The 27,151-nt window shown below is 40.0% G+C and overlaps 1 protein-coding gene and 1 long non-coding RNA gene across 2 annotated transcripts in view; one reads left to right on the plus strand and one right to left on the minus strand.

Annotated features, from left to right (window-relative positions):
• LOC111875590 overlaps nt 1–21,853 on the minus strand; it is a 185,833-nt gene extending 163,980 nt beyond the window's left edge. The window contains exon 1 of the mRNA XM_023871939.2: nt 21,403–21,853. Coding sequence (XP_023727707.1) covers nt 21,403–21,486 — 84 coding nt within the window. The 5' untranslated portion in view covers nt 21,487–21,853. The remainder of the gene's footprint in view (nt 1–21,402) is intronic.
• The window catches only part of LOC111875593, a 243,096-nt gene that overhangs the window by 155,526 nt on the left and 60,419 nt on the right, over nt 1–27,151 (plus strand). The window lies entirely within an intron of this gene.

Below are 27,151 nucleotides of genomic sequence, written 5' to 3' on the forward strand. Positions count from 1 at the left end.
GTAGAGTCAGAAAATGTTATTAAGTGTATTGCTTTAAATGCATATAACATGGAAATAGTTTCAAATAAAATTCGCAAATGCTAATGAGCTCTGCATTGTATGTAATGTAAGCCTATTAATATTTCGTGCGTTTTAAGATTCTCGGGGCGGGGAACATAAAGAATAATTCTTCTGTGGTGTGACTTCTTGTAGTCTGGTAGATATTCATGAAAATTTCGGAGCAATCTGCTGTCTGCATCTACAGGGTAGTTTTACTGTGAAGAAAAACTCTCCATTTTCCAGGTTCAATCCAAAAAATATTTTGTCATATTTAATATAAAAACATAATAAAATGTTTTTATTTTTTAATATACTTTTTGTCTCTCTATAGCTAAAATTATTCAAATAAATATCCTGTTTAATCACCCACGTGGTCCTTAAGTATCACGCGAGTAATGGAAGAAACCCAACTACAAAAATATTTTCTTTATGAAATGAACACGAAAGGTGGGAAATCCCCAAGTAATTACATAGAATTATATTCAGGAGACGGTATGTTCGTATGTCTGCTGTACATAGTTGGGTACTAATTTATTCACATTCTCTCCGAAAGGGAGCCTCGGAAATGACCGTAATTTCATGCGTGCAACGGTATTCTTCCTTGTCCCCCCCGCCCAACTTTTCATCAGTATCCACCGCTCTTCTGTCCCCCTCATTATTTATTCCCATTGTTTCAGGAGGCCTAGTTTCTGACGTCATTATCATAACAGAGTACAGCATCACACGGATTGGACTCTGCCTTTTTCGCGACACAAAAATAGCTCATATTGGAAAAATATTTGTAATTGTTGAGAAAGTTTATGAGAAGCAATGGATTCTGTAGACAGTGTGCACACAGACTTTCTATGGCTGGTCGAGTGTCTTGCTGCCGTGCTTGGTAACTACCTGGCGCTCTGTCCCCAGAATGATACTAATTTCCTTACGTCACGACATGAGAGTGTCCGCCATAGCGGCATCTCGTAGGATGGCGGGCAGTATATTAACATATGTATATAGAGTTGTAAATTTATCAATTACCGTATACCTGAAAATGTAACACACTAGTTTCAAGCCTTTGCCGCAGATTAATGGGGGACACCGAAATACGAACTGCTATTTTGCCCGCCGCTCTTACGGCTATGTACTAGACATGTGGAAGTGTTTCATGGTGCGGGTCGAATCTTCATGCTGCCCATTTTGTTATATGTTTATTTCTTAATTTTAACGTTTTCTTTCTTTAAATTTTCAGCTAATATAACATACTGTAAAACAACATGAGATGTCTTTTGACTATGTTTATATGTTATCCGACTTCATATCCATGTTATGGTCTTCTCACACCGCAATTATTCCAATGTGCTTGCACAAGAGGCAGTATTATGTTCGAAACTGCGATGTCTGAAGGGTAAATACAAATAACTGAATTCATTGTTTCAGCGGGAAAAGAAAGGAACTAAATAAATGAATGAAAGGAAAGAAGAGAGAGAACGGTGGGGCTGTGTAATGAAAATAAGAAAAACACAGAAATTTCCTGCTGAAAATTTAAAGGCCTCTTCCTCTAGTACTCGTACGTTGCGGTCTGACTAGGAGAGCAACGTACAGTATCTCTGCCGAATATTTCCTTTATTCTCATAAATTACTGGTAATATAAGCTATGGAGGACGGCTTCTGTAGTCTAGTGATCAGAGTTCCTGGCAACAGATCCAGAGGTCTGGGTTCGATTCCCGGCGTTACCAGATTTTTTGAGAAGTAGTGGGTCTGGAACGGGGTTCACCCAGCCTCGTGAGGATAATTGAGGAACTGTTTCAAGGAAATAACGGCTCCGGTCTAGAAAACCGAGATTAACGGCCGTAAGCATTCGTTGCGCTGACCACGCGACACCCTCTATTCGCTAAAGTTGGCACTAACTTCACCGAAAAGCCGCGGTCGCTGGGTCGGTATAGTTCGCTTGCGGACTAAAGCCACTGTTTTTTTTTTGTTTTTTTTTTTTATAAGCTGTGGGGAGATATATCTTGTGGGATGTAACGCCATGTAGTCCGGTGAAAGTCAACCGACATTTCGGAGGAATTTATTGTCTCCAACTTCAGGACGTCTGCTTGCTACCTCTTTCACACTGGTTTCTTAGTTGGTTTATTATTCTACTCTGAAGATTGAGGCGACATATTTCTCCGAAACTTCGGCCAATTCTCAAACGACTTCACTACATTATATTCTAAAAGACAGACATGTTCATAACCACAGCTGTGAGAATAAATATAAGCCACGTCCGTATTTATACAGGCCTTCATTGACTCTTCTGATAAGAAATTTTGTTTAGCAAAATCACCTTATTTTGTAAGTAACGTGTACGAAACAGAGGAGCATTTCCATCGACGAAAGCTGCGTATAGCTTGAATTGACAAAGAGAAGGCAGGAATGTCGCAATGTAGACCTACATAACCCTGCTGATTCAAGTAAAAGACAGAAATATCTCTTTTATTCACATTGCTAACACCAGAATTTTCGGCAGCACAAGTGGCTGGTGTCGTGGGGGAGAAAAATCGTTTGTAATCGACAAAGTGTTAATGTTCAAGCAACGTTTTATATATTACGATCTTATGATTTTGGTTGCCCGCAAGTCGCACTGTGACTGTATTGGGTTTGTGTGTGAAGGAGGCGTTACGGTAGGCCGGACTGCAACATAAGCAGCAGTAACTCCCATCCGAACACGAGTTACAAAAGATGAAATGTCAAGACGAGAAGTAATGTTGAAGAAGATAATAATTGTGTCCTTTCTAAATCTAAGTTCTAATGTTATCGAATTTGTTAAGGAAGGTTATACTGCGCACAGCCGAGTTAGCGATTTGTGCGCCCAAAGCAAGGCTCGAAAATTACGTGTACCAATAAATTAAAATTTTAAATTGAACAAATTCATCTCTTAAAACAGTATTTTACTTCGAATGCAGAAGTCCAGCAAAAAAAAAAAAATCGGAATTACTTAAAACTTTACATAATATATACGAGCCTAAATTACAGTGCAATTCTACAATTACATCATCAGAATTAATGATTTATGCAGTATCATGCTCATTTCAAAGCGAGATTCCATTCGTTGACCTGCCTCGCGTGGCCGATAATTTTAAATCACTTACTATTTCAAGTTAATGAAGATTCTTTCTTATGATACAACATTAAAATTCTAAGCCAGAAGTAGGTGTAATGCAAGCAGTTTCTATGTGCTGACGACACCCCGAAAGAACTTAGTCCTGTCAGCTGGTAGTGACAGGAGGAGCTCCAGGCAGTGACGTTAACGCTTGATGTTTGAAGCTCCCCGTCTGAAAACCAAACTCGAGCGGCATCCAAAATTTCGTTGCATTTTACTGCCAAAATATAACAGGTCTGTAGTGAGTGTCCATCTGCCAGTCTGTCTTTCCGTGACCTGTCTGGCGCTGTCGGAATATATATATTTACGCGCTTGCGCATACCTGCGGCGCCGCTATGTCCGTCTCGAGGTCTGCGCATCAAAGAACTGTAAACTGACGAAAGGATTTTGCATGAAATTGCATATTTGAGAATTTAACTCAAGTGTGTCGACCCACTCCAATTTTGGTTAAACCTGATAAAAACAAGGGACACTTTTCGCAAAGGCGTATTCGCGTTTATGCGCACATCTCGAAATTAACGCACTAAATATTCGTTTGAGCGAAAAGTGTGTGAACAGACGTCGTACAGAAAAATGAACATGATTTTTTCACCCCGCGCATTTTCCCGTAAGTTTTATGTTTTTAAAAATAATTAAAAGTGAAAGAACACACTAGGGCTATTAAATACGCTTACTTCCCCAAACTCCTTATTAAAATCCATCATTTAAATCAGATCTGTAGAATTATATGTACACTTAATCTCGAAACTACATGGAGATGGTCGAACCTGAAATAAGCTTAATTGANAATTGATTCATAGTAAAATATTAAGAGAGATTACCGAAACACAAGGTCAGTTTTCAGTGGCAGTATCTTATTTATCTGAGATGTGAACTCTAGCGTATGAAGCCTGCATGGTCTTTGTATAAGCCCCAGTCCCTCCACTCCTCTTACTAAACAGGTAATGCAATTAAGGAGTCACGTGCTATTTATATCCCACAGAAAAGCAGCCTTGGAATTCCAAATTGCTGCAGAACTCAAGCTGCACTTGCGCGTAATTAATGCGCAACCAGTCCTGGCAAGTAGGTGTCTGAAATCCACAAGCCGATCCAATCAGCCCTGATTCAACAGAAGGATGAGCCAATTAGAGACCCTGAAAAGAAGTCACAGGATAGGGATCTGCGATGGGCCCTTGTGAACACTGCAATGGATCTTCGGGTACCGTAAGAAGGATATACATATGTTGTGACAAGCTGAATTACTGCCAGCTTCTCAGGAAGGACTATGCTGCATCTAATTGCTTAGATAAGAGGAAACACAGAATAGGCATGTTAAATGTAGTGAGAACATGAACTGCAATCTGAAGAAGGCCTGCACATGATTTCCTAAAGCGTTCTTAGCCACTGTGCACACTACATTGACTTCAGTGTTCCTTGTTGCAGATAAGAATTAATTGTTAGGAACCTAATCACACTAGAGATATTGCACTCTGGAAGTACTAATATATTCTTATGGTTAGAAATTAAATTTTATATTTTATGAGGTCCATATCTTATAAAGCTATCCCTGTAAAAATCCGTGAAGGCCCATAGGGTTCTGAGACGTCGAGGCTCCCATATTTTCTCTATAGAGTCGACTCTCAGATGGTGGTAAGGTTGTCAACCTTACGCTCCGGTCGCCTTTAACTCCCCAGGAAGATTGTTGATACTCATTTCTTTTAGAGGCTGAGTAGCGCACAGGACAATAGTGCGGCTGGAAGGATTAGGTCAATTAAAAAAATCGACTTCATCGGGAACGTATTTTATATTACACGCAATTTTTTCATAGTAAGCCCTTTAAAAAATACAAATTTAGGCTGGAATTCATGTACAGTTCAGGTTGTATCGGACGGATATTGACCAAAATTGTCCAAGATTCAAGTAATAGGTTTGGTATAGGCTCTCCGCGCCAAATTACGTTGGAATCCGAAAGATTCTGAAGACGATATGTGCCAAGTGAAGAATAAAATTACATATTCCTAATGCGTATTCACACGATACTAGTGGAAAAGCCCGTTGAAATTCAATGCATAATTTTTTTTTTCGTATTTTACCCTTCGCTCCGACTCTTCCTACCCTTTATCCCTTTCATACTGTCACGTGTTAAGGGTTTGCCCAATATAGCGATTTCTGGATTGGTTTATTAAATTTATTGGATTATAACAGCTCACACCCAGTGACTGTCTACGACTCGCTCCATTCCTTTCTGGACCACGAGTGCCTTCTCTTCCACTGTGACTCACTCGGTTCTGATTTACGAATCGGTCACTTCTTCAGCTTCCGTTGTCCGCTGGTTAACCCTCCACAGCTGAACACTCACCTTCTCACGATTTCTCTTGCGACTGAATCATTGAACTCCCTTAGGAATGAACCGTTCTTCTTTCCACGGCTCCTTATATAGTCTAGCTCGATTCCATGGAAAATGTTTCTTGCTTGCGCATATCCGTGGAAATTGTTTGTTGATTTCGTTGATATGGAAAGCGCTTTCCGAACCAAGTCGGTCTCCACGAATCCCCATCTCCACAAAACGTGCGTTAGCGAGCCGTTTTCCTGCTTTCATGCCACAATACGTTTATTTCACCTCTTCCCTTATCCTTTAGAGAAATTAATCTAAACTTTTTTCTGGCTGCTGTGTTATATTTTTCTATATATTATAAATACTGTACCACCTTACAGAACCAATGCTAACACGTAAATCTTTACAGAGATTATTCTGTGGTATAAATATAGGTAATATACATAATTCGCATGTTTGCAATAACAGATGACGTACTGATACATAAAATATGATATAAGAAATAAAAATCTTATATATGCCATTACAGTTCTGATGGTTTATGTAAAAGGTAAAGTAAATACCGTATTTACGCATGTATAGGCCGCACATTTTTTACCAAAAATTTAAGAGGAAAACTGGGGTGCGGCTTATATTCGAAATATTCGAAATCACACTTCATTTAAAAAAGTATATATTCATAATTAGTAATACAGAATGTTCTACTCCTGAAATAATATTCCAAGAAAATTATTTTTTCTATAATTTCTGTCTGAAAATTGTGCTGCGGCCTATACACGCACGCGGCCTATACATGCGTAAATACGGTATATAGCAATGGCACAGTAAAATAGCCCTTATGTTTAATTGCACACTAAACCACAGAGACGCATAGGGGATTTGCGCATCAACCTCAACACAAGATGGACTCGAGCGACCAGGTAATCTAAATTTATATATGTCGTAGAAATATTAAATTATAAATTATGTTAGTAGACATAATAAGCCTATTGTCAAACTTCAAGAAACAAATAATTATATGACTGAATAATAGCAGTTTGGTTGAATTACTATATGTTGACTTGATACTGACTTTCAACGGTCTATCCATGTAATAGAGTGAATGACAAACCTTCGTACGTTATTTTAGGGACAAATATTAATTGTGCAAGAAGTAAAGTACGTATATGTTTGTATGTACACATATAGAGTTATTGCATCGTTATCCTGCAGAAGGCACAGTTTTGAATAGAGGGTCGATACTGGTGAAAGTACGTAAAAACTACTATGGCATGAGAACAATATAACATAGATATATAGGTGGCACACATAAGAGTACATAGTCATGAATCGTCTTACATTTAAAGCTTAGTGAAGCCAGAGCTTAAAATTAACACTTCAGCAAAGTGAAGAGTGAGAAACACCTTTATAAACAGTTCTTCTGAAGTGAATATCTGGAACCGCTAGTCATGGAGGCGCAATACTGGAGCTCCCCGGAGGAGGTGAGGCTGTGGTTGAGAATCAGAGCGAGGTAACCATGAAGCGTTGCCGAAAATACCGATAAGACAGAAAGAGAGAGCTTCAAAACGAAATTCCGATGTACACGGGGGCGGAAAAGTGTGCTACAATGAAGTACGCATATTTCACGAATGCGTTCTTCCCAATTTCACAAACCTCATTGTGCTTAGTCATTTGGTGCGCATGAAAATCTGTTGTTGTAAAGTTAACTGCATGTAAGGGGGTCACGCTGTAGCGTAGTTGGTTGAGGCACTATGATACAAACCGGAAGGTCGCGGGTTCTATTCCCGATGAGGTGATGGTATTTTTCATTTGGCCTAATCCTTCCAGTCACACTATGGCCTTGGGGTCTACTAGCCTCAAACAGAAATCAGTACCAGGAATATTCGTGGGGGTAAAGGGCTGCCGGCGCCTAAGGCTGACAAACTTACCGCCATCTTTGAGCCGATTGTCTAGATAATGTGGGATCCTCGACATCTCAAAACCCTATGGGCCTTCATGGCCTGTTACAGGAGCGGCTTTACCTTTTTGTATCTTCACCTATAAGCTCAAATACGAAATTCTATGGAAATACGATGAATACGTTTGAAATTGTTACATTCTGGAAGACAGACGGACACACAAAACGTCCCCAGTAAACTATTCTCTCCGTGCATATCATGCAAGGAATGCATTCCAACTGGAAAGGCGCGTTATTTCACGAACGATCCCATGACATAACCAGCACACTGTTCCGTTCACGAACAATATGCAGGCCTCTCCTGAACGGGTACGTCCCTTGAACTGCACCCACATTTCAGTTACATTAGGATCCATCCCGCCTACATGTTTACGGCAACTCAGATACTGATCTCATGTCTGAAGTAACAATTATGACGTCAGTTTACGGGCCTATAGGCCCTTTACTTCTTTACATTTCGTTTCCTGCCGTGCAGACATGTTTTGCTGTCCTGCGCTTTGCATGGTGAAATATGACGAAGAAAGGAAAAATCTGCAGGCGTACATTTCTTTTTAAATTGACTTACTTTAATCAGCCAGTTCTCCTTTCCTAGCTGATGTTTAACGTCTTGTACTGGTATACAAAAGTATAATGCCCAAGTTGATTCAAATTCGTGACAATATAATTAAATTCATACTTGCAACGTAGTGGTAAGAAGTTGTGCATTTTGAGAGATCCAAGTTTTGACTTTTGCAGGGAGGCTAGATATTCCGATCAAAGCGTTGCGTGTTATTCTTCAGCTCCCAGAGATAGCCGAGGTAGTTACAAAATAGGCCAACGTCGTGTTTGTCAACGTGACCTGAAATAAAGGAAGAACTACCAGGTACGTAGTCCTTACTAAAGGAACAAAACCAGTGTTTCCAAATTTATATGCGTATGGATTTTTATGAATAAAAACGTTATTTTGTGTATTGTACAGGTAGAAACAAAAACAAAAGAAATGGCAGCGTAGAATGTCTCTGATTTAACCACCTCCATGGATCTAAGTCCTCATGAGAAGCCCCCAGTCGGTCAACCGTGTCTCCGATTTATATAAATTTAAGTGCATGTATATTTACGTATGCATTAATGTAATAAAATGAAATCTATTCTCTACAGAAGCTTATTACATTTAAAACTCTTGACACATAGTTGAGTTTCTGCCAGGTTATTTCTAATTGTATATAACATTTACGATTTGAGGTTTTCACGGCGGTGTCTATGAAGTATGCCGTCTTCTCAGATGTGGCTCCGTGAAGATCTAGTGTAAACCGACGTTTCGGAGGAGGAGATACGTTTCTCCGAAATGTCAGTTTACAATAGATCTGCACGGCACTACATCCCAAACGACAACATTCTGTATATACGAGTAATATTAGTCGCGTAGAGGACGGTAATAAAATAGAACTAATTTCAGAGAGCACTGTCTTAACCTGTTCTCGAGATTCTGACGCACCGACTGGTCCACAGAAGGCGAGGACACTAGGTGCTAAGTGAGGCTTTCAGCGGTCACAAGAACCTTGAAGGAGGTCATAAAATCCACTTATGGTGAGATAATAAGGACGTACGTACGCACTCTTTTTGTCTGTATTTGTATTGGGTTCGTGTTCTGTTTGAAAGTAAGTAGTGACGTCCAGGCTACACTTATTAACGCGGTAACGAGACAAGTCTACAAAGCAGTTGACTTAATTTGTTACATCTCGTGACAATGACCTCTATCGGAAGGATTTCTCCGTGCTAGTAAACAATTAAAATGTAAAGACTTTTTTAAAATTAAATACTGGTTCCAATTGAGAAGCATAAAAATGAGACCTCCTCGCATCTAGTGTAAAAAGCATTTCCATACCAAAGCCTGCGTGCGAAGCACTGATACAGAAGCCTCACTCTGCGTTCACTGCTTCTGTGAATAAAGCCAGGACCATACCACACAGCATTCATTTTAATTCGTTTAGTGGGGGGCGAATTCCAACTGGGACCACTCGGTACGGTGGCCACTGATCGGCCTATTGTAGCTTGCCCCTGGCGATTATGATGATGGAGAATTTGGTGGAATGAAGATTGGCAGGGGAAACCGAAGTATTCAGAGAAAACCCGCCCCAGGGCCACTTTGTCCACCACAAATTTCACTTGACCAAACCGGGGATCGAACCCGGGCCACCGCAGTGGGAAGCCAGTAAGTAACCGCTTGAGCTATGGCGCGGCCCATATCACACAGTAACTGCACATGCTTCAGCTCACATTCTTAGTCCATGCAGAATTTAGTCATTGTTGTAACATACACTTTTATGTCAATTTTCTTTTAATACACCTAATTTTTATGTTTTTGGACAGCAGACGAAAAGACAAAAGGTCCTGGGCTGAATGGTAGCAAGCATTGCCTGAGTTCAATCTGCTTTTAATTTCCTCCTCAATCAGGTTTTGATTTGTTATAGTCGTTCCCAAATATCTGAACTGTGCCACAATTTCAAAAAATCTGTTTCCTATCGTTATGTCATGATTTTGTCCTGCATTTTGGTGACGAGACAGCAAAATATACTTAGACCGCGCCATAGCTCAAGCGGTTAGTCGCTGGCTTCCCACCGCGGCGACCCGGGTTCGATCCCGGGTCTGGTCAAATAGGATTGGTGGTGGACAAAGTGGCGCTGGGGCAGGTTTTCTCCGAGTACTTCGGTTTCCCTTGCCAAACTTAATTCCACCATTTGCTCCACAATCACCCTCACCTATCATCTGGGGCTGGTACAATAAGCCAGAAGAGGCCGCAGTACAAGGGACTTAGTTCCACCCCACTAGCAATAAGATGTTTTCTTTTATTTCGACACTCCATCTTACTACAGCTTAGATTCTGTGTCCTTGTTTCGGTTCGAACCCATCATAAATAAATGTTGCATAACCTGTCATTTGAAATGCGTCTGAATATTAATTTTCTCGGAATATAGATCATTTTCTCAGTAAAACTGACGACTTTCTGGCTTTCCGGCAGTTGAAATAATATTTATTCGTTTATTAATTTGTGCTTATATTTATGCTGTTTAATACTGGAAAGGAAAGGCTAATCACTGGCACTTTGTACTTCTTAATATGTAAAACTGTTTTGCATATTTCAGAATAATGTGCCTTACTACGGAACATGATATTGTAGCGTGTAGAACCGTTACTAGGTAGCGACAGCGGAAAAAATAAGTTCCCTTAGCAACGAGGTCACGTGCAACAGTAGAGGAACTTTTGGAAACGGTGTTTTCTAAACAGTCCGTGCCGAGATGTTATCTGAGACAAGTTAATCAGTTGTAAGTCAGTCTGTGAAGAGGAAAGTAAGAGTTTGGTATGAGATGGCCACCAGCCTGGTAGTTCGTCAGTTGGAGTAAGAGTTCTTTTGTGGGATATTAGCCGGACAGTAACGACGTGAGCACGGAAGCTGAAAAATCTCAATTGTTAAGATCTGTTGCCAGGAAACGACTACTGGAAACAGACTGAGAAGGCCTAGCATGTGCTGTAGTGATTTGTAAATTATGGAGATTAACGATAGTGTTATAGTTCCTTGTAGTTACGATCTGTAAGTGGCAAATAAACGCAACCTCCATTCCAATCCCCGTCTGTAGTCACTGAATTAAATCATTACATTACGCACTGACGATCATGTTTGTAAGGAGCATAAATCAGACATGGCAATAATTTATGAAAATTGCATCATTCACACGTTCTCCCGGCTATTCTCCTTCCTGTATAACTCAGTGTAATAACTGGTCTGTATCAATCCTATGGAAGTTTTCGTTAAGTAAAGTTCCTGTGAGTTCCAGTTAATTTCTATCCCTGGTCGGGAGTCCAAATTTTTGTGTCTCTAACCAAGAAACAAGACAATGGATAATATTCAACACGTGTGTAAGTTCAGATGATTAGTTTTAAAATGTCACATTATTATTGAAATTAGTTTATGATCAACGGTAAAAAAAACTGCCCTTGTTTACACAGATTAAGCATATTCATGCCTCTTATCTTCTATATACTCTATTTTGCATGGTTTCCTTTGTCTTCCTCCTAAGTTTCGTCTATAGGCTTACGATTCACCTTGTTCTCTGCCACAATTTTCCGTCCTTTATAATTAAAGAAAAGTAAAGCTGTCCATGTGATTTTTAACTAAGCAATATTCCATGAAGACATAAGGGTGACCTCACACTGGGTGGCGGTGGGTAGTCATTTTCATACCCCGGCAGCTTTATCCCCGGAAAAATTAACTCCGGTACCTATTGGAAAGGAGGTTGGGTGGGCCCCAGAGTCGGTCTGGACTTTGTGGAGAAGAGAGAAATATTGTCCCTGCCGGAACTCAAACCCAGGCCATCCAATACACAACTCGTCGCTATATCGACTAAGTTATCGCGACTCCTTCCGCCCATTCCACTGCACATATTTTGGCTTTTTCTTCCAATGTGAAGTAATCCCTTTAACTACAGTCCAGTTATTGTCTCTGTGAGAGTTAACGTATTTAAGTTCTTACATATCCGCCCGTATAATTCGTCTGAAATGGTTCACTAAATTTCCTTTCGGTATTTATTCTTGTTTCTGCCACCGTATGTCTCACTGATGATTTTTGCAACTGAATTAAGAAATATTTTGTGTAAATCGCTCTACATCGTTGTGCCAAAGTCATGAAGAATACTGATTTAAGCCTTGTACTGAATTTCCCCCGTTTCTAGCTCATCCAGCGCTCGCCTGCTTAATGGTGTAACGTAAGAGCAATTTCAGCTGCAGGGCTTTCACGTAACAACTTCGCTCCAAGGCGTTTCAATGGAGGCGACTTAACACAGACGACTGAATCTGCTTTTATTTTAAGAAACAGCGTAGCATGATACGAATAATTCATGATAAAATTCAGGATATCATTTTCGAGGATATCATAAGAAATGAATTATGATTATCATCTTGTAAACTAGTTTCATCAAAGTTAAATTATCTTGTTGACGGGTTTCTGTGCTGCAGAATACGTCTGTATAATTTTCCCACAAGCCATGCTGTTTGCATCAGCTTGTGCCACTCCGCTTGAACAGGAGAATGTTGTCACTGCTTCCTATTCACAGTACAGAATGACTGTGTAGGAAGTAACGCGTGGTACAGCGTTTCACAAACCGGAACAGGAAATACGTATATGATTGCAATCAGGTGAGAAATAAAAGTAATACATCAGCAGTGGCAGTTCCACAGAATGAGTTTCGTCCTAATAGTGAACCTGAAGGTCGCGTTGCATCCACGTCCGACACACGTCGTTGCATGTGACTCAGTCTTACACATTACTGAGGTATAACTCACTCATTGTCCGTGGAATTTAAGGACACTATATGCACCACTGGGCACGTAGGACTAATCGTCACGGTTCAGTGGTTACCATTCTTGTTTGTTTCGAAGGTCCGGGGCTCGATACTCGATACTCCCTCAGTATGTCTCCTATCTTAACTATGCTACGTTGTGGTTTCCTCCACAGTCTCTCGGTAAGTGGTGATATATTAGCTTCGGGAATGCCACGATTATTATTATAACGTCTTAAGTGATTATTCAGTCTCTCTACTTACGCTATGTAACATGTGCAGTTGATAAAACATCGTTGATTAAACCAAGTCACAGTCAACGTTAGTGTGGGGAAACACCTTAAAAAACCAAGATATTTTCCTACCGAAGCCTTCTCAAATCATCATTCACATTCATCCTCTCATTCGATCTTCATAACATATGCAGTTAGAACAGCGTTGTTAAATAAATCCTGAAGATGGAGGCAACTTGTTCCCCCGAAACGATGATTGATTTTCAACGGACAAGGCATTGTATTCCAGAAGGTATCTCTTCATAACCACCGTTATGAGAACCTCAGACTCTTTGTAATATTATAGTTACAAATGTAATTATATGATTAACTATCATTTAGATATATGAATGTCCATCTTGAACTGACGAACCAGTTGGTCAAGTCAAAACGTTTAAAAATGCTTGCGATACAGTATATATCTTAACCATTCCAATAATTTTACACGACATGCAGTGATTCCCAAAAAGTGTGTGACGCAATTAAAAAAACGTCAGATAGTAGAGCATGACAAGAGACATTTTAGAAAACAATGGCTATACTCACAATGCTACATGGATCATGAGAATTGGACCCATCCTGAAATATGGTTTAAGTGTACTGGACCCAACCAGACATATGTTTCAAGAGTACTGGACCCAACCTGTCATATGGTTCAAGAGTACTGGACCCAACCTGTCATATGGTTCAAGAGTACTGGACCCAACCTGCCATATGGTTCAAGAGTACTGGACCTATCCTGCCATATGGTTCAAGAGTATTGGACCCAACCTGAGATATGGTTCAAGTGTACTGGACCCAACCTGCCATATGGTTCAAGTTTACTGGACCTAACCTGCCATATAGTTCAAGTTTACTGTACCTAACCTGCCATATAGTTCAAGTTTACTGGACCCAAACTAAACAGCAGAACACAGAACTGAGACATCTGAAATGAGTCTCATAAGGTCTGTTGCAGGTTATAGGAAAGCACACAGTATCAACAAGTAGATATATTTAACAAAGCAGACAAAACATTTTAATATAAAACTAATTGTTTTCACCGCCTGGAAAGAACTGATGAATGTAGATTTGGTAAACGATTTTACTGGTATATGCCTGCACCGAAATGTAGCAGAATAAAAGCTAGAGACAATAAAGAAGACAGAGGAATAAATTATCATTTGAATGTTGGACTTGTATGACCAGCCCTTGCACATGATGATGGTGGTGATGATGATGGTGGTGATGATGATGATGGTGGTGATGATGATGGTGGTGATGATGATGATGATGATGACGATGACGACGTGCTAATAGTTATTTATTTTAATTTAAAGCCTTCTTCTCTAGTTTCCATGAAACGTACTGTTCATTGTATAGAACTTAGAACTGCAAAGCCCCAGAAACGTCCGCTACATCATCCTGACGTTCTGACACATTGCAACAGAGACTACTCACGCGAGTCAAACCGAAATCCCCCCCCCCCCCGCCATTTCTAGTTCATGTTACTCTCAATTATTCACTTACTGAATTTCAAGTTCTGTGCCTCTGCAGTAGGATTGGAATAAGAGGCAGTCTATTGAATGTGCTAGGCTGTATGACCGGGGAATCCGGATTTTATTCCCATCAAGGACAGCGGTTTTTCTTTTCTTCACAGCATCCAGACCGATTCTGGGGCCCACCTGACTTCCCATTTAATGGGGGTTCTTACCCTGGGGAAAAAGAGGCTGTACTGTGAAGTTGACTATTACCACGTACTTCTGAGCTTAAGAGCGCATCGCTATATCTCCGTGATTTGGTGTTTAGTTAAACACAGAAACAATTATACTCTAGCTTTCCTTTACAAAACTCTGGAGTAGTGGCAAAGTTTATCCCACCTTGGACTCATTGTTCTCCTACAAAACCTCCTTGAATCTTTCTAGAAAAAAAAGTAGGCATTTCTCCACTGCCACAAGAATGACACATATTCTCTCCAATTCATATTCCTCCTTTTAGTCATCCACAACATTTATGAAGCATACAAAGTTCCATATTATGTTATTTTCTCTATGCTGCAGTTACTCTTTTGTTGACTGACTTATGTAACTTTTTTTCCCCTTGGCACTACAGCCCCAGTGGGCCTAGGCCTACCTCCATGAACTCCGTTCACTTCGGTTTTTCTAGATCTTACACATTAGATAGGACCCCTTGGGCGGGTGATCAGCTCGTCGCAAGGCCTCTACCTGTACACAAACACAGAAAAATGCACACACACAAACTAAACATCCATGCCCTGAGTGGGATTCGAACTCACGATCACGGTTTGCAAGCGAGCGAAGACAGTGCATGCCTTAGACCGCTCGGCTACCGTGACCGGCATGTACTCTTCTACCTCATACTAAATTTCATATAAATTTATGTAGTAAACTGGGAAGAGAGACACATGGGAAGACAAAATTTCCAGATACGGAGTCCTTCAGTACTTGCATATAATTAAGTTTAAAAAATCTTGGTATGATTCTTACATTTTACAACGTTTTGAAAACTCAGATTCAAATAAATTGAGGAGTATTAATCAGTAAACAAGAAACATTTATATGCATTGCATTTGTGAGAGAATTCCTTTAATTTATGGATCACAGTTCATTCTCCATGACAAATTATATTTTCGGTAAAAATATAACTGATACATGAGTGCGCATGCCCTGACGGAACACGGGAAAACGTTTCAAATTGCAATTAACTTCGCTGCTCCAGTTACAGACATTATTCCGCGCGGAATGAGAAGTGGATTGAACAATGAATGGTGAATTATAAGTACTCGTAAGCGGAAGGAAGCAGGAATTCCTAGTTTCACTGAACCTTCCGGCATTCGATTTTAGGCTGCAGGACTCTCCATGGACAGCAGAAGTCAGTGTTGGATAATTTTCGAAACATTAATACATGGTCTGAATAAGCATGACTCTCTATCGCTGATCCAAACGTAATTGGTTTCAGTTATGGAAGAAGCTTTTCCATGTGTCTCCATAATTGATTTGCCCTAATTTCTATCGCATAATTGTACCCTGATATCTGACAACGTGCCACTGAATCACTCTTTTGAAAGAGATTAAGTATTCAACATTTGTAGACACACGATGTGGCAACATCTCCGAAACATGGGTGGGAAATATTTAATTCTCAGTACAGAGACGTAAAGCAGTTACTGGCCTTCCGCTCACCCGAACGTCCAGCGCTAGTGTAAACCTCAAAATATTCTCCGCCTTAAGCATAACTAAATAAGGCTTTCCTACAGAACCTGAGGATTCAGTACCACTAGTACCAGAGAAAATTGTTTGGGTTCATTCCACTTTAAGTCTTCACAGTCACCTTCGTAAGAGTTACTGTAATATAATTTCCTCTGCCCGACTTTGTTCTCCAACAAAAAAGCCGTTTCCTTACATTTCCAAGGCACATAATTTGCCAGATATCTGTCACCATTTGCCACTGTACTTCGTCCAAATAATTTCCTGCAAATTTCTTTCTCTTCATCAGATTATTCGTGTAAATAATACGATTTGAGACGGGGAATCTTATAGGTATTATTGTCATTGTCATATGTATTACTATTATAAGTAACATAATACAATTAATGACGAACTTCATCAGAATTGCATCTTCTTTCCCTCTGTGTGGATTATGTAGTAACTTCATGTCTATATATAGCCTCAACGTCCTCTTTCTGTTCCCCTCTTGGCAGTACTCATCTTCCTCTACGTAATTCTCGGCCACCTGTTTTCACTCGTACGCCTAATCTTCCTATCTCTTGTTGTTTGTAATAATATCTTCACCTACGGTAATCTACATTTTGCGCGCAGTTTAGCATTTGTTTGCTTTAAATTAGCGTCCATTGTTTATCTTCCGTCAAAATTGCAACACATTTACATTCTACGCTTCAACACTACATGTTTCGGCCTCAAACGGCCATTTTCAGGTGTTTTTATATTACAGATATTTTACTAAAACTGTGTTAACTGTTTAACAAAAATTTTAAAGGATTTTATCCCGTTTTACTTAATAAGACTACAGCGTGTGATTTTAACACGAATTAAAACAGTGTAGCAGTTTTAGCACAGTTTTAGTAAAATATCTGTAACATAAAAACACCTGAAGATGGCCGTTTGCGGCTGAAACATATAGTGTTGAAGTGTAGAATGTAAAAGTGTTGCAGTTTTGACAGAAGATAAACAATGGACGCTAATTTGAACAATTGCAACGGGATGCTGAGGTACAGAATTTGTTTACTTATTGTATAATAGCACAGGCTATCTAATTTTTAGCTGATTTAATCACTATTTCATTTTACCACAACGTCCAAACCAGATTTGGGTCCCAACCAGTTCCATATCCAGTGGATACCGCGGTATCTTTGCCTGAAGATAAAGTGACGGAGCGTGAAGTTGGCCTCTCACTTCCGTCTAGTGTCCAGGTTAAGAGTGCGTGGAGTTATGCCTCTAATTTCGTATTAGTCTTCATGAAATTTGTGTTTAATTAAACAAAATGAGTTCAAGTGTACTTTTACTTTTACTTAAACGTCTATGTAACACAGTCCGTCAATAATGCAACAATTATTAAAATATTCACCATTTAACACTGAACATAACATGTTTCGGCCATAGATGGCCTTCTTCAGGTGTTTCAATGCGTCTACTGCTACACTGTTTTGATACGCGCTAAAATCTCGCGTTGCAGTCCACTACATATGAAACAGAAAAACCAGCTGCAGAAACGAACCTTCTGGAATATCACATAGCTTTAAACAAATGGACGGCCGCCCCTTATGAGGTGGGATAGGATTCTTAGAAAGATTTTAATATAAAAAAATGTTAATGGATTTTAAGTAATTATTTATGGTATTTTAAGTGGACTGCAGCGCACGATTTTAACGCGCATCAAAGCAGTGTAGCAGTTTGACGCATTGAAACACCTGAGAATGGCCGTCTGTGGCCGAAACACGTTGTGTTAATGTTAAATGGTGAATATTTTAATGATTGTTGCATTGTTGACGGACTTAATACACAGACGTTTAATTAAAGATGAGCAACAGGTTGCTGAAATACAGAATTTTACTTTTACATTTGTATTATTTACGTATATTTCATTATGTATTTCTTGAGATCATTTTAACAGAGTGTTGCAAATTATTCAACTTTCAGCTATCTACTGACCGTGCATTTTCCAAAATCACTCTTTATCACTGCGTTTGTTATATACCTAAAAGATATGTGTCATATTTTTAAAGATAATTATTTCCTAAGTGATAAATATGAGACTAAATTAATTCTATGTTTGATACTAAAGATTCTGGGATATCTTGTAAATATTGCCATCAACCAGTTGTAGCCTCAGTAAAATTTAATTTCCTCTTTACGGACGTTTGACCGCAACTCATACAGTTTGATTACGTAAGTACGAAAAGTGAACCTCACTTTCTCTATTTCCTGTAGTGAAAACCCCAACTCGCTGCAACAGTCATAACCGTATACAGTAAAATTTGTGACATCCAGCACCTCCAGGACCACAGTGTTGTCGGATTTCGTGACTCTCCGGATATTATAACGTCATATCTAATTTGTATCTTACTGTACAAAGCGACATCATGGACAGACCCATGCACTTAATTTGCCACTTGGTAGTCTCGCCTACCATTTTCTGTTCCCTTTTTATCATTACGTACGTAACATGGTGAGGTAAAGTCGTGCCTGTGCTTAACTAATTAAGCACTAAATCTTGAAGACTTATGAAGAGTAGATATATAGATCCACGTATTCTTGACCTCGGCACTAGTTGGAGTTGTGGAGTATATATAAATTAAAAGAAAGAATGAGATACCAACATTTCACTCTTTTAAACACCATATTCTCTATCAATCAATTTCCGGTCAATAAAGTTCGTATTTGTAGTTGCGGCAGTGAGGCATTGCAACATCAGACTGGCCATTATAACAGCCGTGAATGACATGAATAAGGGGTATTCGTGGAACGATGACTGACAAGAGGAAATGGAAATGCCTGCAGAAATTTCTGCTTCAGTGATACTTTGTCCAGTACTCAGGGAGAGATGTCGGTAAGTTACCGGAAAAACTATGACATGACCAGAATCGAACTAACCAGCTAACTAACTTTCTAAGTCCATAGAGCAGAATCAGTCTTGATAAGCTAATATTCGCTCAGCTGCTCAAGAGATTCTTCGCCTTTTATGGGACCCGAACAGTCATTAGCGATTGCCGTCTTACGCAATTCCGCTTCTGGTCCATGCCCTGAGTCAGGCGAATCCAGTCCACTTCCTCCTACCCTATTTATCCAAATCTCTTTCAGTATTATTCTTCCGTCTACACCTGCGTAAGTATTTGAAGTAGACTCTTCCCTTCCGTTATTGAGATTTTCTATATATTTCTTATCTATCACAAAATAGAACTCTTGCTCATGCGTAAAGCGAAGGAATCAAAGCTGAATGGGTTCAGGAGCTACCTTAAACATGGTGACGAGAGACAAAATCTGTATTGTTGCTGGGAATGGAAGCCCAGTTCTCAGTCCGTAGCTGAATGAGTTGCTTGGTTCCTGCAGACAGTGCACTGATTAACAGTGCATTAATGCCGAAACAGCTTCCGTACAATTAACTGTCAACTTTCTCTTTTTGACTTTGGAACAAGGCGGGACTAATGTGGGAATTTCTTTTAGGCACAGCAATAATTAGGTGCATGAAATGCATCTGAATATTGGCATATGCTAGGCCTATAATGAACTTTCTTGTTTCAATTTTCATTTTCTTTTGTAAACTATAAACATCTATTCATGTCTAGTCTGTCGGAAAAGATTAATATATGGACTAGGATTTTTGGTAAAATGTCATTATGCATAAATTAATAAAGTATTCAAAGTTTTATCTCTTATTTATAAACATGTCAGTCTTACGATGAATTGAAATTGAATCTTTATCTCTTTTTTATTTAAATTAAAATGTTAAGACATTATTTATTTAGAAAACATGGTTTATTTAAGGAAGAGATGTTTTTTGTTTTTAATATTGTATCGTAGGATGTGAAATTTGCTTTTCATCTATTCATTCAAGTTATTAAATACTATATTCTTTTAACCTTAAAATATCTTGTATGTATACGTATTCAGAAGTTAATAGCGTTCAAATCAGACAATGTGATATAGCGGTAACGTATTGCAAGTAACCGGTTTTATGATCGGCCAGATATCGGCTGTTTTCTCTGAGATTTTAGTAGATTCCTTATTTCTTACCATGCGAATTAGTACATCGAAATTTGTAATTACAGCCTACTTTCAAATTCACTGCCATTCCTGCTTAGAATCCCATCACGTGCCACGCTGTTTTTTATGGCAACAAACTTAAATATTCTGATAATAAATCAGCAAGATACAAACAATAGTTGCCTCAGATCTAACAAATGCAGCTTCGCATGATAGATGTCCTTATCATAACGGTTCAGTTTGTTATTCGTATATTCTATTCATCTAAAATTAATGTAGAATGTTTCTAAATCATTTGGAATTCTAAGATAAGGCCGTTAAGGTATAAAAAAGGTAAAGCTATCTTTGTAACGCCACATGGATGCCCATAAGATTGCGAGACGTCAAGACTCCCACATTTTCTAAACAATCGGTTTACAGATGGCGGTGAAATTATCAGCCTTATGCGAGGGCCTCCCTTTACCCCCAGGACAATTCCTGGTACTGATTTCTGTTAGAGGCTGAGTCGACCCTAGGGTCATAGTGCGGCTGGAAGGAATAGGTGAATTGAAAAATCCAATGACCTCATTATAAATCGAACCCGCCACCTTACCGCTTGTAGCATAGTGCCTCGCCCTAAGGAAACTAATTTCATTCTTTTCGTTTCCGTAACTCAAAGCAATTTATGAAGAGACGAGATAAATGCATCAAGATGAGTGGAATTCCAGTCCATTTTCACAGTACAGAATCTCATTTCAAAAATCTCTGGATATATGTTTATGGCGCCCGGAATTTGTAAACCTACCAATAAGTTCTAACTCCCCTGTTTCTGTCTCTCTCCTGAACTCATCTAGGCCAGCACAAGGCCCAGTGGCGGGATATTCTGAACACGGTTGCACCTTCGCAATCTGTAGGGAAGGGTAGAGATTTTTGCTAGCTAAGCAAATTCTAGATTCTCAAAAAGGGCTTTGCATCATATAGTTAATTACATTACATTAATTTAGGCATTTCAGACATCACCTTCCTTCGCTACCGCGGAGCCTGGGCTGCAACCGTTGACGTTAAATTCTCATGGTGTTTACAGAAGATTAACATTGAGATATTGAATTGCTTTCTAAAGTCAGAACTTTTTCTTATAATTTCGCTAATTTCTGAAAGTTAAGAAAGAAAATGGAAAGTTTTACTTACCTGAAATATTGCTGTGACGAAAATAGAGGTGAGCATCCTAGTGACAATTTGGTAACCAACATGGCGATTCCTTGAATTCCCCATCTTGTGATACAGATACGTTGATATTTTTTACCAATTAGCTCTATCAAAACCCTCCACAATCTTTTACTATTCACTAGCACTGCGCACTCTTTCGTCTTCTCTTTTATTGTTTTGTGTAACGTCGTTACCGAACATCTGACCACACATTTTTCATGTTTCTCTAATATCTGCTAAGTTATAAACATACGGAACCGTTAAGTCGCTTTCTGTAACGTATGTTCAAATCTTTAAATCTTAGAATATCGTCGATTTATTTGAATTCGATATCACAATAGTATTTTTTAAAACACGCGTTTTTTTTTCAGTTACAGCAACGTGTACCGTACCAGTCTGTTCACTTTCACAGCTCGCCAACAACTGAAGGCTACAAACAGTGGTACAGGTGGTCTTGCCTCACCAAACGCGTTCCGCTACTATGCGTTTCACATACCTAAGCCCGCCTCCCGCTTTAACACTGTATCACGACGTGTATATCTCAGGTAACAATGGGTCCGCTACGTCCGTACTTTTAAGCACACGTTTCTGGGTGGTATAATGTTAAATCTATTTATTTATGCAGAGTACAGTCTTTTGGGTTGTATCGCCGTGAAGCTAGAGGACAGTCCGACGTCTCGGAAGAACATATCGCCTCCATCCTCAGGGTCGAAGAGTAAGTTAAAGAAGAAAGCAGGAGAAGCAGGTAGCAAACTGAAGACTGAGACGATGTGACGATGTGTTCCTCTGATAGGTCAAGACCGCTCCGAATTGCATTGAGTTACAACCGTAAGACCCTACTTTGTCTAGTCCGTTCACAACACGAAATATAAGATAATTTACTTGTCGATTTAAAAGCCGTAGTCCGTATATCGGATTACGTAGCGTCCAACGGCATTACGATTAGTCCGTGATGAATTTTAATGGGTCTGGAAGGAAGCTGACTTGTCTTAATTTGAGGTAGCATCCTGGCATTTACCTGGAGGGACTGAGAGAAACCACGGAAAAGACCAGTCAGTATACTCGGTTTCCCAAAGAAAATTCGAACCTGCGGCTTTCTGAATGTAATTTTTTTTTTAATTCGCTTATTGGGTGGTGGAGTCCAACTGGGTCCACTCGGCACGGCGGCCACTGATTGGCCTATTGTTGCCTGCCCCGGGTGATTATGATGATGGAGAATTTGGTGGAATGAAGATTGGCAGGGGAAACAGAAGTACTCGGAGAAAACCAGCCCCAGCGCCACTTTAGTCAGAGACTTTGCTGCTTGGCTGAACTTGCTCCCTATATATCGGCCTGCATAAAAGCGAAGTTGTCTCTCTGTTTAAAGCGGCTTCTCGCCAGAATTTATCATTAGACGGAGTTGAGTGGTCAGCTCCACACTCGGCAGCCCTATGCCCACAGAAAGAGCACGTGAAGTCCGTTGGATGTGAGCTTGACAGAGCCCATGGGCGGCCTGGAATTTGTAGCGAAGATATTTTTTCAGCTGGAAATCGGCCTGGGCCGTCTCGTCATACACCAGTCGCTATATTGACTGAGATCCATGGACACGTTTCGAATGGTATAAAGGGACAGAAAGACGTACTCCATGAACGTACATATTTTCTCCGTTGAAAAATTCACTACTTTAAAATCTATCTATTTATCTATCTATGGCTCTATAGCCCTTGTGGACCTTGGCCGCTTTTTCAATTTCTTAATATATACACAGTCGGTAGGACTCCTTGGACAGCTTATCAGTCCGTCGCAAGGCCGCTGCCTACACACAGAACAACACAAACACAGAATAAACGCACACAGACATCCATGCCTCAAGTGGGATTGGAACCCACGATCCTAGTGTTAAAGCGGGCGAAGATGGTTCATGCCTTCGACCACGCGGCCACTGTGATCGGCAATTATGAAGCATACATGTGCAAATTTTAATGCTATTTTGCTATTTTGCAGTGTTACATATAGCGAAATATCACTGAAGAGGAAAGAACCACCTGTAACATTTTCTTGAAAGTTGGAGTAATATTTGATCAGCTAATTAACAACCATTTTATGAAGAAGAAACGTGCACCACGGACTTGGTTAATTAGTGCCATATTGAATAACTCATGGGTTTTGAAGGTCTAACAAACTAAGCGTGTTGAATGAATACATGCAATTTTGAAGCATATATTGTGTTCCGAGGCGAGGAACCTTTGGATCATGGGCCATCATTCTCCATGTCCTACTTAATGTAGTTGTTAAGTTTATACATAATTGTAATTAGCATTTCCGTATGAGAGCTTCATAAGCTTGACTTGAGGGTTTAGTGGGAACAGCACTGCGCTGCTTATCCGTAGATAGGTCTAGGTATCAAATGAGACTAGTGCAAAGGCAAAGTGACATTCAACAGGAAATAATTTCTTTTGGATGTTCATCCCTCAGCCCATTTCTTAATTTTGCTTTACCCGTTTCATACCTTTATCTTCTTCCCTCCTTTCCTCTTTAAGTCAATGCATTAAGTTACAGTTTAACGCTTCGGATTGCGCAGTGTCTGACAGAACTGCCATCTGTGAACACATCTAAAGCACGAGAACTAAAACACATGCATATACAGTCAAATTGCCAAAATACATAATCATAAAACGTTTCCCGTTTTATTTGTACGAGTATATTTACATAATGGAAAGGTTTTACATATTATACATTAGCATTTAAATTAGACAAGACTGGAAAGTTGCACGCCCCTGAAAAGCCTATACTAGTAATTTCCAAATTTGTTCAGTGACATTTTCCACACCTCATTAGTTCTTATACTCATCTGTAGGAGAAAAATATTGTCACATATTTAGGAATGTGACTATAGACGGGGTTTGGATTGGATAATTGGTTTTATTGACACACTTGTATACATCACTCGGAACTACAAGTAACTACCGCGCTATCGCGAATCTCCACACTTCACAAATCACCATAGCATCTACTAAGCCTTTTCCCTGCCTGCTATGTCTCTAACAATCGTTCCCTACTGACGGTTCCTAATAGTGGAGAGACTTCAACTTCCCGCGCTCACATCATTACTGCCGGAGAATATCACATAACCAGTTCTCTCACTCACCAACAAAGTACTTTACTTCATTCACTCAACTGAACAGCAATCAGTCGGCCTGGGGCCCTCGCTCTATAGCCTCAGGGTGGACCCAACAGAAGAACCCGCCTCCAACAGTTCTGTTGTTGTTATGGGCTGTTGCGTAGCGGCAGTTCGGATATCGTTTGTGGGGGAACGTGTTTAAAGATCCGTTGCTCAGATACGGCCGTTTGTTTATTCGCCTATTGCATAGCAACGGCTGCACTCATCCGTCTCGAGGTCTCTATCTAGCAACGGGTGCATACGCCACAACGTTTTTTTTCTGTGGCGCTACAGCCCAAATTTGGACCTAGGCCTACCTCCATGAAACTCTCCGTTTCACTTCGGTTTACTAGATCTTACACATTCGGTAGGACTCCTTGGGCGAGTGATCAGCACGTCTCAAGGCCTTTACCAGTAGACAAACACAGAAAAACGCAAACAAACATCCATGCCCTGAGTGGGATTCGAACCCACGATCCCGGCTTCCGAGCGAGCGAAGACAGTGCATGCCTTAGACCGCTCGGCTACCGTGACCGGCACGCCACAATGTTTACTGTTGCAAAGTTAATCGTATTGCAAATACATTGTACTCGTACATAATCAAAAAGTATTTTTATTTCCTTCCTATTTATCGTGTGTTATTTAACGATGCTATATAGCGTCAGATATTTTTATTAAGCGGCCATAAGAGAGAAAAGTAATTAAGATAAAATGCCTTAATATGTACTCTGTTTAGGATGGCAGTAAAATATCGGCTGGAAAATTCAACAGAAAGTTCTCATCACCAGCCACAGTTTTCACAGATAATACACCGATTCAACTGTTACACTTTGCAGCCAAAGAGGAAGGCACGCAATCACGATTTCACAAATATATGCATTATGCAGCTGTCTTCACCAAAGATCAAGACTGCAATGCCTTCTGAAGCATAGATACTTCGCACAGCCATTTATAGTTGCCATATTCTGCCCGAGTCTATGCATGCTTGAAATGATCCATATTATTGAACAACACACACATAGCCAACTATAAGCCGTACTGTGTTAACTATATATACATACATAGCTACAAATTAATTTAAACCCGTGAGAAGGGAGCCATAATGGAATATCCCTATTTTAAGGAGTTACAAAGTCTTGTGAGGGGCATGAGGTAGCGCAATTGGTTGAGACACTATGCTTCAAGCCGTAAAGTCGCGGGCTTGATTCCCGATGAGGTCACTGGGTTCTTTCAATTGACCTAATCCTTCCAGCCGCACTATGATTCTGGGGCAAACTCAACCTTTAACAGAAATGAGTACTAGGAATTTTCCTGGAGATAAAGGGCGGCAGATCCGTAAGGCTGACTTCACCGCCATCTGTGAGCCGATTGTCTAGAAAATGTGGAAACCTCGACGTCTCACAAACCTATGGGCTTTCACGGCCTGTTGCATGGATAGCTTTTCCTCTTTTACCTTACCTTACCTTACCTTGCCTACAAATTTAGTGTGTAGGAAAAATATTTCACGCGAGCTTTGATATTCTAACGGCAGTTACTATGAAGGCTATTCTCCTACTTTGAAGACACAGGCAATCGGTTCTTCCGAAACGACAGTAACTTTCAGTAACTACACGGCGTAATATCCCAGAAGACAGTAATTTTCGTAATTTATTTCGTATTTAGGGAATCAATGAAATGTGATTTAAGCCTGATGTTATGCTAAATCAATGCGAACAAAAATAAAATTCAGCGGGCAACATTTAGTATAAATATTGAACATAAAATTTAAATTTAAACTGCATTGTACCTTCAGAAACTAGACATGTGAACAAACAAGAGCTTCTCATTATCTGCTAGGGCCTTAAGAAATATGGCTTATGAATGTGGGTCGGATTCTCTTGGCTACTCATTTGGACCTGTGCAGGCTGTAGTGAAAACGACAGTGAACTTTCAAATTCTGTTAAATATGAGGAACTTATTAAGCAGCTGAGCTACTACTAGTTTCTCAATAAGAACTGTGCTTCAGGGAAGTAATTAGTTCATTTGTGGCATTGCGTGCAAACATCGCATGACGGAAGAGAACAATAGAGCAGTGGGTTTTGAGGATGTGATTCGGACTGAAGTCGTAACACATGTGTTGGGTCTCCTATTAGTGTTTTATACTTCCAGAAGCTGTCGGAATAGCTCAGCCAGCTTAGTGACTGCCTACGGTCTTAATGATCGAGGTTCGATTCCCAACAGGAGCAAGGATTTTACTCTTGGTCAGCAAGTACAGAAGATTTGTGGACCTCTACCTCTCTCGAACCCAGTAGTAAAGTAAGTAAAGTAAAGGTATCCCTGTAACAGGCAGTGGAGGCCCATAGGTTTGTGAGATGTTGAGGGTCCCACATTTTCTAGACAATCGGCTCATAGATGGCGGCAGTGTTGTCAGCCCTACGCGCTGACCGCCCTTTATCCCTAAGAATATTCCTGTTACTCATTTCTGTTAGAGGCTGAGTCGACCCCAGGGCCATAGTGCACCTGGAAGGACTAGGTAAAGTGAAAAAAAAACCAATGACCTCATCGGGACTTGAACCCGCTACCTTCCAGCTTGTAGCATAGTGCCTCAATCAA

The sequence above is a fragment of the Cryptotermes secundus genome, unplaced genomic scaffold (assembly GCF_002891405.2).
Source record: "Cryptotermes secundus unplaced genomic scaffold, Csec_1.0 scaffold50, whole genome shotgun sequence".
Classification (NCBI taxonomy): Eukaryota; Metazoa; Arthropoda; class Insecta; order Blattodea; family Kalotermitidae; genus Cryptotermes; species Cryptotermes secundus.